This window comes from Alexandromys fortis, unplaced genomic scaffold (genome assembly GCF_014885135.2).
Source record: "Alexandromys fortis isolate MF-2015 unplaced genomic scaffold, M_Fortis_MF-2015_v1.1 scaffold_1, whole genome shotgun sequence".
Lineage (NCBI taxonomy): Eukaryota > Metazoa > Chordata > Mammalia > Rodentia > Cricetidae > Alexandromys > Alexandromys fortis.
In genome coordinates, this window is record NW_026067927.1 from 40,611,292 (window position 1) to 40,624,317 (window position 13,026).

The 13,026-nt window shown below is 46.0% G+C and overlaps 1 protein-coding gene across 5 annotated transcripts in view; it reads right to left on the reverse strand.

Annotated features, from left to right (window-relative positions):
* Window positions 1-13,026, reverse strand: part of Ptch1 (patched 1) — a 65,767-nt gene that overhangs the window by 29,448 nt on the left and 23,293 nt on the right. For all 5 annotated transcript variants that reach the window (XM_050143848.1, XM_050143845.1, XM_050143844.1 and 2 more), the window contains 10 exons: window positions 9,579-9,768; window positions 6,549-6,618; window positions 6,350-6,441; window positions 4,780-4,978; window positions 4,365-4,486; window positions 3,498-3,645; window positions 2,415-2,546; window positions 1,908-2,063; window positions 1,018-1,116; window positions 459-584 (listed from right to left, as the gene is read on the reverse strand). In XM_050143848.1, coding sequence (XP_049999805.1) covers window positions 459-584; window positions 1,018-1,116; window positions 1,908-2,063; window positions 2,415-2,546; window positions 3,498-3,645; window positions 4,365-4,486; window positions 4,780-4,978; window positions 6,350-6,441; window positions 6,549-6,618; window positions 9,579-9,768 — 1,334 coding nt within the window. The remainder of the gene's footprint in view (window positions 1-458; window positions 585-1,017; window positions 1,117-1,907; window positions 2,064-2,414; window positions 2,547-3,497; window positions 3,646-4,364; window positions 4,487-4,779; window positions 4,979-6,349; window positions 6,442-6,548; window positions 6,619-9,578; window positions 9,769-13,026) is intronic.

Sequence of the window (13,026 nt, forward strand, 5' to 3'; positions counted from 1 at the left end):
GATAACCCTTGCAAGACATAGCCAAGTGGCCAACATACTCTCATATAGTGTGACGGTCACTGCCTGCCAGCAACCCTAGCTGTATACTCCAGTGCAGTCTTTTACAGCCTTGAGGTGAGGCTGTTGAGGGAGGGGAGATATGAGGTGACTGGAAGGGGGTAGTCTAGAAAGAGGAGTCAGCCAAGGAGGACTTCGGGGAACATCCCTGGGCCTGCTGGCCTACACAGCACAACTCCACAAGTGAACAGCTCCTGGATGACAAGGTGTAAGAAAGAAAGAGCCCCAGCACTTGACCTGGGAGGAGTACCAGGTCATGCCTTGAAGCACCTACCCAGCAGCACCATGGCCCAAATGCTGTTGGCATGCACTTGATCTGCAAAATCAGCGCTAGACTCAAGTGAAGCAGAGAGGAGACACTAACCAGACAAGCCACAGGGACCTGCCCACTGTAAACTCACCTGGAGGGAGAATGCGCGCAGTGCAGGAATAGGGATTAAGGCAGCCATGAAGAAGGCGGTGACGTTGCTGATGGAGGTGAGGGCCACGCTGGCTCCTGTGCGCTTCAGGCACTCCCCGGTCCTGTCCTGAGGAAGACAAACCACAGTCCTAAGGGCTGCCTCTGAACTAGCCCCCACCCCCACCCCAGAGGACGTGGGTCTGAGGAACCTCCAGCACCAGGTTCTGCTGCTGATGTCTCCCTCAAGGTCACATGCTCCTCAGTTACCATCACCCGAATGGGAAAGCCGAAGACAATGATGACTTAATGCAAACCCGATGCCAAAGAAAACCACAGAAACAACCTTGAGCTTTGAGAAGAGATGGCACAGGAGCATGCGGCACAATGCTAGGACCCCCCCATTTCCATGGGCACCCTAAATGGGGCTCTTGGCGTTTCTCAGAGTGACGTGTCATTTGAGTTGAGACTGACCAGACAGCAGAAAAACTACAGGACAAATGCCAAGGAAGAGAGTGGGCTCTGAGAGTCCCCCAGACATCCTTCTTTCCTCCGACTGTTACCTCAAATGGGATCCTTTTATTTTGTCCTGTTTCACTGAAGGCGTGTGCCAAGAGGAAGACGTCGTCCACACCGACACCAAGAGCAAGAAATGGCAAAACCTACAGCAAAGACAGGTAAACCACAGCATTAGCCAGGGAAGACTTCACAGGGAAACATGGCTGCCAGTGCCCCACAGGTGCCAAAGGGGCGCTCAGGCCAGTTTGGTGGACAACATACTTATCCGGAAGTCTGCATCCCTAAAACCTTTCAGTTATGACTCAGAGATGTTCTCACAAGCTTCTTTCTAAGGTTTAGGTACAATAACTTATCTTAGAAGTAAAAATGAAAAGCCAGCTAACTCGTATCTAAAGCTGTGGTTCCTAGTGATTCCCAGTCCAGCATCAGTGCGAAAAACTGAAAATATAAGACAGTACCTCCATATAGACCGGGTCCAGCCATCTTTGTGTTCTCAGTGTGATTCTAATGCTTACTGGAGTTTAGGAACCAGTAAATTATATACGCTGTTCTAAGTGAATGTCTCTACCTACCAAGAGCATCTCTGAACTAAAAAAAAAAAAGTATGAATGTGTATCTGTGTATATGCACATGGTGTGTGTGCGTGCGTGCACCACACAGCCCACTGTACAAAGGTCAGAAGACAATTCTGTAGCCTGTTCTCTCTTTCCACCTTTTATATGGGCTCTAGAGATGGAACTCAGACGGCCAAATTTGCATAGTAGCCATCTTTACCTACTGAACCATTTTTAGCCCACAGAACAGACTGGCCCAGTGGGAGCCAGCCCAATGGAAAAGGCTTTGCAGAATCTTTAGGTGAGATAGACACACAGGGGGCCGGGCACGCTGGGCAAAGTGTTGGCCAGAGGGCAGCGATGAACGGTCCCTGCAGTACCTGAGTTGTTGCAGCGTTAAAGGAAATCCCGATCAAGGAACAGAGGCCCAATCCTGCAGCCACTGACAGTGCAACCAACAGGACGCCAGCCAGCCCCACGGCACCCTGGGACTTGGAGCAGTCCCAGCGCAGCATGGTTAAACAGGCATAGGCAAGCTGCAAGCAGAACGACAGGGGAGGGGGCGGAGGGGAATGGAGAGAAGGTGGGGGAAAGACACAAAACAAGAGCCAAACATTAGAATGTGTGGGGATTCTAATGTTTTCCCCCTCCCATTGCCCCACATCCAAAGGTAGAACCTATTAACTCCAACAAATAAATCTTACACTACAAACATCATACAACAAGGCTGAGCTGTCCCTGTCTTGGGTGTCCTTGGGGGTGTACTTGTACGTTAGGGGCAGCAGCTAAAAAGCAGGTGCCGTCACAGAAAAGTAAAGAGCTAAAATTCCAAAACAAACAAGCTCAAACCAAGTTGACCACCCCACCCTGGGGGAGCCCAGAATTACCATCAGTAGGTAGCCACTGGCCACGCGGATGACACTGACGTCAGAGAAGGATTTTAGGATGTCGTCCAGCGTAGTGGTGGTGAAGGAAAGCACCTTCTGCGTGGAGTTTGGGGCAACGCTTTGATGAACCACCTGAGGTCACAAGACAAGGGGCTAAATTCCAGAAAGGAACTAAAGCATCAACATGCTTCACCAGCACAGACCTTGGGGGAACACCACCGTGCACCCCATACTGTTTGCTGATGCTTCACAAGGTCCCATGTGACCTCAAGTGGTCAGAAGAGAGAAGAGGAACCTCCCTCTACAGTGGGTTACAGGGATCAAGGGAGAGCAGAGACCAGAAAGACACCCAAAGTGTGTTACTTTGTAACTCTAAGACACCTAAAATGTGTTACTTTGTAACTCTAAGAAACCCAAAGTGTGTTACTTTGTAACTCTAAGGTTCTCTCACCCTCCATAGCCAGAGACTGCTCTTTCTTAATCCAAAAGGACTCATTCTTATAAATTCCACCTCCCCCCACTTCATTTGCTGGCCACTTTCAAAAGGTCACAGGCAGCTCCATAGAGGTCACTGCTTGGGAAACAAAGGCCAGTCTCCTGTCACATGACCTGACCAAGGGGCCTGCAGCTGTGAATAGATTCTGTCTTGCTAATGTTTTCCAGACACCTTTTCTTGCTCACCCAGTTTTTTTTTTTTTTCTTCACATTGCTATGCCTGGACCCTGGAGTTCAAAACAGTTACTAGGCATGTTTTAGGACATCCCTGCTAAGAAAGAGTGTTTCTTCAGACACTACTCCTAAGTCTTAACACAGCTGGATAAAGAAAAGCTTGTATCTCATGCAGTACTCAGAATTAAAATGTCTTGAAAATTAATCTGAGGGAGGTGGTGTAACCCCAACAATCACGAGACTGAGGCAGGAGAGTAAGGTTTGAGACTGCCTGGGCGGCACAATATTTTGAGTACTGGCTGACTCAATAACAAAGAAAACCCCACTAAACCTAAGGGGAAACAATGTTTCCAATGAGGAGATGAAGACTGGATTAAGTTACAAGCTGTCCCTGACATCAAGGCAGGGGCTCACCTCCACGTAAGTCCTCTGCCATGCCTCCAGGATGGCTGCCGCCCTATCCTCGTTCCAGTTGATATGAGAGACATACTCATAGCCTCTGAAGTGCTCATACATTTGCTTGGGGGTCATTAACTGGAACATGGTCTGCAGGGCGTGAGCGCTGTGTCAGGGTAAATGGACAGAAGGCAGGTCAGCACCGCCAGCAAGCAGTGTGTGCAACGTGAGGTCCCGCGTGAGCGCCCCCAACTCTCCCCCAGACTTCATCCGTCCTCTGTGCGCACATGTTTCCATTCAAACAAGACCAGGATGGTTATTGTATTTAATAGATTGATGTACCATATTAAAGGTGTAACCTTACAAACCTTTTACAGATAGACCCCAAAATTAAATTAATAGGCAATTTCCTTTCTCAGTTCCTATTCCATGAAACAGGAAGGAGAGGGGAGTAGATAGCTTGACCAGATACACTGGGTTCAGCCACGTACTCTCTGTGTGCAGAAATCCCAGAGACAGGGTCCCAAGGGAGAAACCTCAGATGGAACACCTGACACTTGACTGACTGGAGTCCCTGGCTGCACAAAGGCTAACTCTCATATGGGCTGTAGTTCCTGGGCTTTGACTCTTGAAGCTCCCACCACTCAATCCCACACTATGAATGGATTTTCTTGCCCCACGAGTCTACATAAAGGCCAGACGTTTCAAAACCCTGAAACCAACGACTACAGCTCCAGTGGAAACCACAAATCCATTCTAGAAAACTTTGCAAACTGGCCTGATGTGCTCATGCTCCCTCAGATTCACTGACCCTGGACAGCTAGCTAGGACTAACATGAGTCCAATAATAAATACGGGATGGTGTGGGGTACGGTGTTGGATTACCTGACCAGCTTTCCAGTGGCGTTCTTGACTGTGCCACCCACAATCAACTCCTCCTGCCAATGCATATACTTCCTGGATAAACCTTGACATCCACCATTCAAAACAAGGGCCACATCAAGAGGCTGTAATGAAAAGACAGCCACATAATTACGGGAATTAGTAGGCAGGTCACATGCCTCGTTAAAATCCAGTGCGTTAAGGACTTGTTTGTTTCAGAGAAAACATTAATAACGAGACTAATGAGGGTTATGCTAAATCTTACAGCAAAACTTTAGCTCTGTAAACAACTTTAGTTCCATACACCAAATTAAAAAAGAACAAAACTCATGGCAAATGAAATCTTTAAGATGAAAGTAATAGAGGAAGAGGATGAAATAGAAAAGGCTTTTTCCCCCCACACTCTCTGGAAACTCACTTTGGTTGAATTTTTGTTGGGGGCTGTGGCGGGGCAATCTGGGTCAGCCGGGTTGAGGCAGGGCCGGTCCATGTACCCATGGCCAACTTCGGCTTTATTCAGCATTTCCTCCCAGCTGTCCACTTGGTAGTTTATTTTCTTTAACTCTTCTAGGAATTCCAAGGGGTCAAAGTTTGTCCACCGCAAAGGGGGCTTACCTCTGCGAAAGAAATTAAGAGGTGAGGCCATGGAAAACCAACCGCCTTCAGACAGGCAGGAGGGCACCGTGGCTCCATCTGTGCAAAACAGGCTGTGCGAAGCAAAATTCTGGGACTTGGGTAAGAAGGGAAAATAGAGTGTTCCTCCCCAATAAAGCTACTTATGAACAAGTCAGGAAAAGAATTCATGACTAAAGGGGACAAGCAGGGAGCTTGCAAATTAACACAGATATCAGAGACTTTTAATCCCCTAACGTTGTATTTAATATGTTTAAAAAAGTTAGCCAATGAGGAGAGGAGGTGGGTATTTCTAAGCAGGACACCGAGATCCAAAATTAAAAACCAAACGAGGGAATCACAATACAACATCAGTGCCTCCTAGTTTTAAAAGAGGCTTTCTAAATGTCACCAATCAAGCATCTGACCTGTAACCGTCAACAATTCATTCTTATGTGCCCTCTCTGGCAGGCTGGCAGTGGGGTGGGCAAGCCCCCCATGGGCTCCTGCCATCACCACCATCACAGCCACTTCCCCCACACTCACTTTGGAAACTGCACTGGTGACAGACCAGAAAGGCTTTTGGCTGCCTGCTATGTGGTTCAAACCGCACTGTAGCTGCTTAACCAGGCTGAAGTCATTATTCAGACTCTCCCAACCAGAAAACACAAAACCCCTTATTTCCCATCTAAAACTGTACACTGAAGGTCAGGGGATGGCCACTGCAAATTGCTTTTGCAGATATGTGCCGGCCAGGACGGAAACAATAACCCAAGCACTAACTCTTGCGTAATTAGCTGAAAAATGTCTACACTGAGTAACCATCAGTCTTTAAATGATGTGGTGTGTGTGACTCCCAACTGCCGGGGCTATGAAGCATCCCTTGTCATGGCCTTAACAGAGGGCGTATATCGCCCTTAAACATCATTACTGCAATCCCAAGAAGGGTTAATATATGACTTTGCTGGAAGATCTTGAATCTTATAGCTTCATGTATTTCTTTGTGATATGTACCCAGCAATAAATTCTCTTCTTAAAGGTTTGAGTGCTGGTCTGCGTAACCGCAAACATTTTATAAAGAGTTTTTAAAAAATTGCACGGGCTGCTCGGTAATTTGCATTTTATTTGCATATAAATAGGTTGGTAAAAGTGAATGAAATTTAATGATGCCTACAGAACTGTTTTTGAAAAGAGAAAAAAAAACATTCTGCTGAAGTCCCCTCTCTCCCCCCAAACCATTCACTCAAAAAAAAAAAAATGCGCTTGGAATTTCAATGTTTTTATTCCTCGTCCAAAACTGAAACAGAATAAACAATGATAAGGCACACCGGAAACTGTGACAGAGCCAAGCAATTCGACCCTGAGGCCACACTTACAGGAGGTACGCCGTCCCTGACTGCAACTTCGCCCCTTCCCAGAAGCAGTCCAGAGGTGTGATGATCAAGCAAGGATAAAGGTATTCTATTATCTGTCAAAGCAAAAACAAGGAGTGCATTAGGCTAACACTCGATGCTGGGGTTGTTTCCTGAAACTGTGAACGGGTTTTCCCTCTTTGCAAACAAGAAAAGCATGTACCTGATCCATGTAACCTGTCTCCGTGATAAGTTCCCCTGATTTGTAGCACAAATGTTCCAACTTCCACTGCCTATTGGGATGAAAAGCAGAGAAAAGTAAAACAGAACACTTCTTACCGCAACGAAACGAGCTAAGAACTGGAGCAACAGGACTTATCAAAAGGCTGTAATTTCGATCACGTTGAAGCATCTGTCAAAACCAGCAGCGCTTTTGCCAAGCAGAAAGCTGGCAAGCTCGTTTTAATGAATAGATAACACTGGATCGTAATTAACATGTGGGGTGTTTATGTAAATGAACGCTACCCAAGTACTTGAAAAGTCTTGTTTCCTTAAGTGTTCTACCAATAATCTTGTTTACACCATTAATCTGCTTTTCCACATACATTAAACAACCTGCAGCGATCCAGTGACATTATCACAAATTCAAAATAAGTGGAGCTTGAGATAGTGTAGCAAGTGTTGGGATATTGTCAGGTGGGAAACCATTGCTGGCTTTTATTTATCCTTCTTTTTTAAACCAGCAGATGTTACTTGTAGGTCAAGTCTGAAACATTCCTCCTCTTAAGCACAAATGTTATAAGCAACCTCTGCCAGGTAGGACTGCATTCCCAGTCTGGTAGACATGACCTTAAACCCACGGCTTTTTAATGTGTTTAGGGAAATAAGTGTTAATCAAAAATAAAAGGATATTTGGAAAGAGAAGAGATGGGAAACCAAAGGAATGAAAATAAAAACTAACACACACACACACCCCAAACTGCTCTATTTTATTGGTCTTCTTAGGAGGCCTGTCTTCACCCACTGGTGCCCTCTTCCCTACGCTTCTTTCTAGAATTTCCCATCTTTCGCTCAGTGCCCTTTAAAAAGTCTACCTTCTTGCTGTAAGTTTTCTTTGCCTAATGCTGGTGAAAATGGTTCTTCATGTAGAGTCCTGGCTGTTAGCCCATACCTGGGGTATGTAGTAAGGTGGGTACTGCCCATGCCTGGCTTTGTCTGTGCCAACCTGTGATTGTATTTCTCGTTCATTCACCATCTCTCCTTCCTTCCTCTTACTTATCTACCTGCTGATCATGTAGGTCTCTTTTTCTCTCCACACACTCATTCTCTCTCTCTCTCTCTCTCTCTCTCTCTCTCTCTCTCTCACACACACACACACACACACACACACACACACACCTCATTAACTCTGTGTAGTGCCAGCACAGACTATCCAACATTACAAGTAGGTTTTCAATGCCATCTGATGAGCCAGTTCTGTGTTTGCTTGAGGAAGACACTGTTGATCATTCACTGGGTGTGGATCCAGAAGAAGGGGTTTGAAACCTGGACTGATCATTTAATAACCTTAGGATCTTGGACAAATGCTCCATTTGATCTCATTTTAAGTTTATTTTTCATCTAAAATATACATACATCGACTATGCAAGGGCTCGTCTTAGCGTCTTTGAGAAGGATGTCACTTCACAGTAGGGAACTTTTTTTTAAAAAATATTTATTTATTTATTATTTTATGTATACAATATTCTGTCTGTTTGTATATGTCTGCAGGCCAGAAGAGGGCACCAGACCTCATTACAGATGGTTGTGAGCCACCATGTAGTTGCTGGGAATTGAACTCAGGACCTTTGGAAGAGCAGGCAGTGCTCTTAACCACTGAGCCATCTCACCAGCCCACAGTAGGGAACCTTCAATCTTGTCCTCAAGCATGTGAATGACACATGCCTCAGAGTGGGTGTTAACATACGATGTATGTGGGGTCACCCGGGGCATGCCAAGAGCTTTATAGGGCCTTTGACTGCAACTCCTGCCATCGAGGCCAGGCAGCTGCCTTCTCTACAGTGCACACCAGTGGTGGGAACACAGCAGGTTGCTAAGATCTGTCCACATCTTCCAAAGCTCACCTGACCTCCCCTGCTCCGCCAGGGGCCACATATACATGTGGTTCCTACCCTGAAGGGACTGACTGGATAGACAAGTCACTACAGATAAAGGGGGGAACAGATGTTAATCCTGTTCCAGAACTCCCTTAAAAGGTGTATGTATAAATCTACCTCACTCGGACATCCCAGAGAATTCCCAGGGAAACTCAAGACCCACCCCTCCATTTGCTTTGCAACTAATGTCACCTGTACATGCAAAGTAAGACTTCCTCCTCCTCCTCCTCCTCCTCCCCCCTCTCCTCCCTCCCTCTGCCTGCTGAGATTACACTATCCAAAGAAAGGTTCAGTAATGGAGATAGTTTACAAAGTGAACAAAATATTCAATTTGGGGGAAAAATATCTTAAGCAGTGGGATAAAGATCAGCGTGTAACCTCCACAAGAGAACCGCATCCATCTGTGAACCATGCCAAGATACTTAGTCGAAATACATTGCAGAAGAGATGGCTCAGAGGTAAAGTGCACTTGCTGCTCTTGAAGGTGACCAGGTTTGATTCCCAGCACCTACATGGCAGCACACACTCTCTAACTCCAGCTCCAGACTGCACACCTGCACACATGGGGTACTCTGTCACACATGTAGGCAAACATGCATATGATATACCTAATCTCAAACATTCACATCTGGAAAGCTCTAGAATCTGAACTTTTGGACAAAAGCATCATGCCACAAATAGAATATTCCATACAATGAAACTCCATTTTTTTGCACAAAAATAAGTACTAAAATATCATATAAGACATATTGGAACATAAATCAGTTTTGTCTTCAGTCTTAGATCTTGCCCCCAAATAAATCTTATTACTTACATGGAAATATTCCAAAATAAATTTATTTTAAATGTTTGAGATACTTCTGGGTCCCAAGCACTTTGGATAAGGAAGAGTCAATGTGTAGTATTTTGCTAACACCCTCTAAAAACAAACCAACGGGGGAAGTGATCAATGGTAGCACTGTGTAACATCAATGAAACCCTGGGTTCTAAAGTTATCAGAAAACTGTTGAAATCAACTTAATAATCCAAAGGCAAAGTTATTTCCGGAAGCAAGAGGCCTACCTGCTGGCCGGTGCACACAGCACAGCTGGCCTTACCTGTTATACATGTAGACATGCACACGGCTGGCCTGCAGAGCCGAGTCCAGGTGCTGTAGGAGAGCCTCCGTGGTCAGGACGTTAGCGCCTTCTTCTTTTGGAGTCTGTATCATGAGTTGAGGATTAAACATGGCCTCTTCTCCTATCTTCTGCCGGGTATAATTTAATTCTCGACTCACTCGTCCACCAACTGACAAACATGGATAGGTATCGATCAGAACAGAACTCACCTCAAAACCATTCCCTAAAAGACAGGTTCAGTAACCAGGAACAAACTGGAGATGAAACTCGAGTGAATGGCAAGGCTGACTTTAGGAATGACAAGTCTAATAAAAAATAATACTCTCTAAGCCCAATGCTTGTCAAATACTCAAATTTACTGGATGCATTCTGACCAGACACCACAGGTCTAAGAGAGGAAGGGGTGGAGAAACACAATATACCTTTCTTTTCTCTGCGGACCAGACCAAAACACCTTTGGTCTCTTTTACTTATATAAACAATATGTCTACAGCACATTTTGTGATAAATGATGCAATTTACACTCTTCTAAGCAATCTAGCAAAGGTAACAAGGGAAAGTTTCTCCTCCGTGGAAAAGTCACAAGGAAGGCAGCCCGTGGGTGCTCAGAACACAACCCGTGGGCAGACAGACTGTGATTCCAGTCAGAAGGGCCAGGGGAACTCCACAGCAGGGGAACATCAGGATCACTTGGTCAGCATCCAAAAAACACAGGCCTCAGGTTCTCAGTCCTCTGGGAAGGTGTAACCTGTCTGGAAGCTCCCAGGTGCTGCTGGGCCTTCCACTGAGGCCAAGGAGGAACTCTATCCATCACCGACTGACTCTTCTACAAGTTTGGCTAAAGCTAGGCATACTGGCACGCAGGCTCAATGGATGATTTTTAAACCATTGACTCTGGATCTCCTTTCTGTGTACTCTGTACACTAAGAGCAAACCAAACTCTGCTGAGAGGCATCTTGGGAAGACGGAGGATCTGCTCCCACGTGTGTGCGCGCGCGCACACACACACACACACAAGGCAAAGGAAGCTGGTCTGAATAGTTCCCAAAGTCACCGATAAGCTCTGAGTTTCTGAGACACAGACCTCTGGCCATTGCTCGGAAAGAACTCGGTGATTGTCACTTTCCCACGAGGAGGAATCCTTTTTCTTCAAGTTTAGTATTCAAGGACATAAACATTTGGTTTGGGAAAGTAAGTAAGTACTGAGAACAGTGGGGTGTTTGGTTCTCTTGGCGTATTTTATAAACAGTGGGGGAGGCTAGAAAGCAAACAACGGCCTCATTAGGAAAACGAGTGCAGACTCTCGAGCTGGCAGGACCCGATGCGTGGGCCCAGAAGCCGCCAAGGCCACCATGGAGCTCAGAGGTGAGGCTAAAGGAGCGTATGGCTGTGGGAAGAGGGCAGCGAAGGGTTCATAAAAGGTATTCAAAGTGTGCAGATAGCTTGGGGAATGCCAGAGGGGGATGGCTGAGGCCTTTACCAATGTCGTTATAGAAAAGCAGGATCAGGGGGTGTGGCTCGGGGCCCGCCTGGCATCTACACGGTCCTGAGTTCCAGCCTCAGCACTAGGGAAACTCGGAAACAAGTCTTCTCATCCTAACCAAAGACAGTCTCTTGTTCACTGTGGGCAGGCTTTCAGGCACCTAGCCAACTGAATTTGACGTCTGCCTGTGTAGAAACACCGGAGCACCCCTGAAAAGCTGCAAGGCAACCCCACATCTGCACAACCTCTTCATTTCTCCTAGTGTTCTCACGTCTCGTACCCCAAACCTGGGCTCCCCTTGCCTCCTTGTGACCAGACCCTGCTGAGGACACTGTGCTCCCTTGTGTTTTAAAACTAAAACTCGGGTGACTTCAAATCAAAAGGACAATAATATTGATACTAATAATATATTTTTTAAAAAATATTTATTTATTTATTATGTATACAATATTCTGTCTGTGTGTATGTCTGCAGGCCAGAAGAGGGCACCAGACCTCATTCCAGATGGTTGTGAGCCACCATGTGGTTGCCAGGAATTGAACTCAGGACCTTTGGAAGAGCAGGCAATGCTCTTAACCACTGAGCCATCTCTCCCCCCACTAATAATATATTTTTTAAAGCTAAAATAAAAGCAAGCCACAAAGCCGAGCCCCTCCCTCCCGCAACACACAACTGCTTTCACAGCAGAGCTCTCTATGCGAATCAAGACCGTTTGACCAGACATGGGGCCTTGGCCCACAAGTCTCCATTTACAGCCCTCAACACAAGCGCTCACAAAGATAAGAAATCCACTGCCCAGCACACGACACACTGCTGAGGACATCGCTGTGCACTTTCAAGCTAAACTCTCTGCATAGGGGGTTTCAGAAAGGATATTCTTGCCAGGTGGTGCTGGTGCACGCCTTTAATCCCAGCACTTGGGAGGCAGAAGCAGGAATCTCTGTGTGTTTGGGGCCAGCCTGGCCTACAAAGCAAGGTCCAGGACAGTCAGGGATACAAAGAGGAACCCTGTCTCGGAGAAAAATTATTAAAAGCAAGCAAACAAATAAACAGAAAGGAGAGTCTCACAATAGAACAATGTAATTCATTGGCCCTGTTACCACCCTATAGTGTATGTTAAAATAAATGCATTTTAAGCAACTGAATATCCATTCTATCTTTGGGGTTGCATGTTTTTGTTTTCTTTGCTCTAGGGATTAATATTCATTATCTTTTTAAAAAGATTTAATAGTCCCAATCATTTATATTTGTGTGTGTATGGGAGTATGAGCTATGCACTTGAGTGTTGTACCCACAGAGGCAAGAAGACGACATTAGATTTCCCTAGAGCTGGAGTTACAGGTGGGTACGAGTTACCCAATGTGGGTGCAGGTTACCGAGTTCAGGTTATCTGCAAAAACAGTATGCTCTCTTAACTGCTTAACTTATAACCGTCAGTTATGAATCTTACCTATGTGACAATCAGCACCAGCCAACGCAAGATCACAACCATCAGTGGTAAAGTAGGCCATGCAAGCAGCAGAGTTGAAACTTTGCAAGAATGCACGCTGCGTCCTACTGATGATAACTGAAAGGCTTACCTGTGCCTCTGATGCAGTGACATTTTAGGCCTAACATTCGTATTTTATTTATTTATTTTTAAGTCTTTGGGTCAGGGTTTCTCTGTGTAGCTTTGGAGCCTGTCCTGGAGCTCGCTCTGCAGAACAGGTTATCCTCAAACTGACAGAGATCTGCCTACCTCTGCCTCCCGAGTGCTAGGACTAAAGGCATGTGCGGCTACTGCCTGGCCTTCACTGAATATTTAACTGAGTGTTTTTGCCAGATGACCGGCTAACTCATCCACAGTTGTTTAAATAGCTCGGCTCACCCAGCCAGGATCTATCTCCCTCTGGGTGCACAGGGTGTGTGGCAGGTGGCATGTACTAAGGAGTAGGAACACTTGGT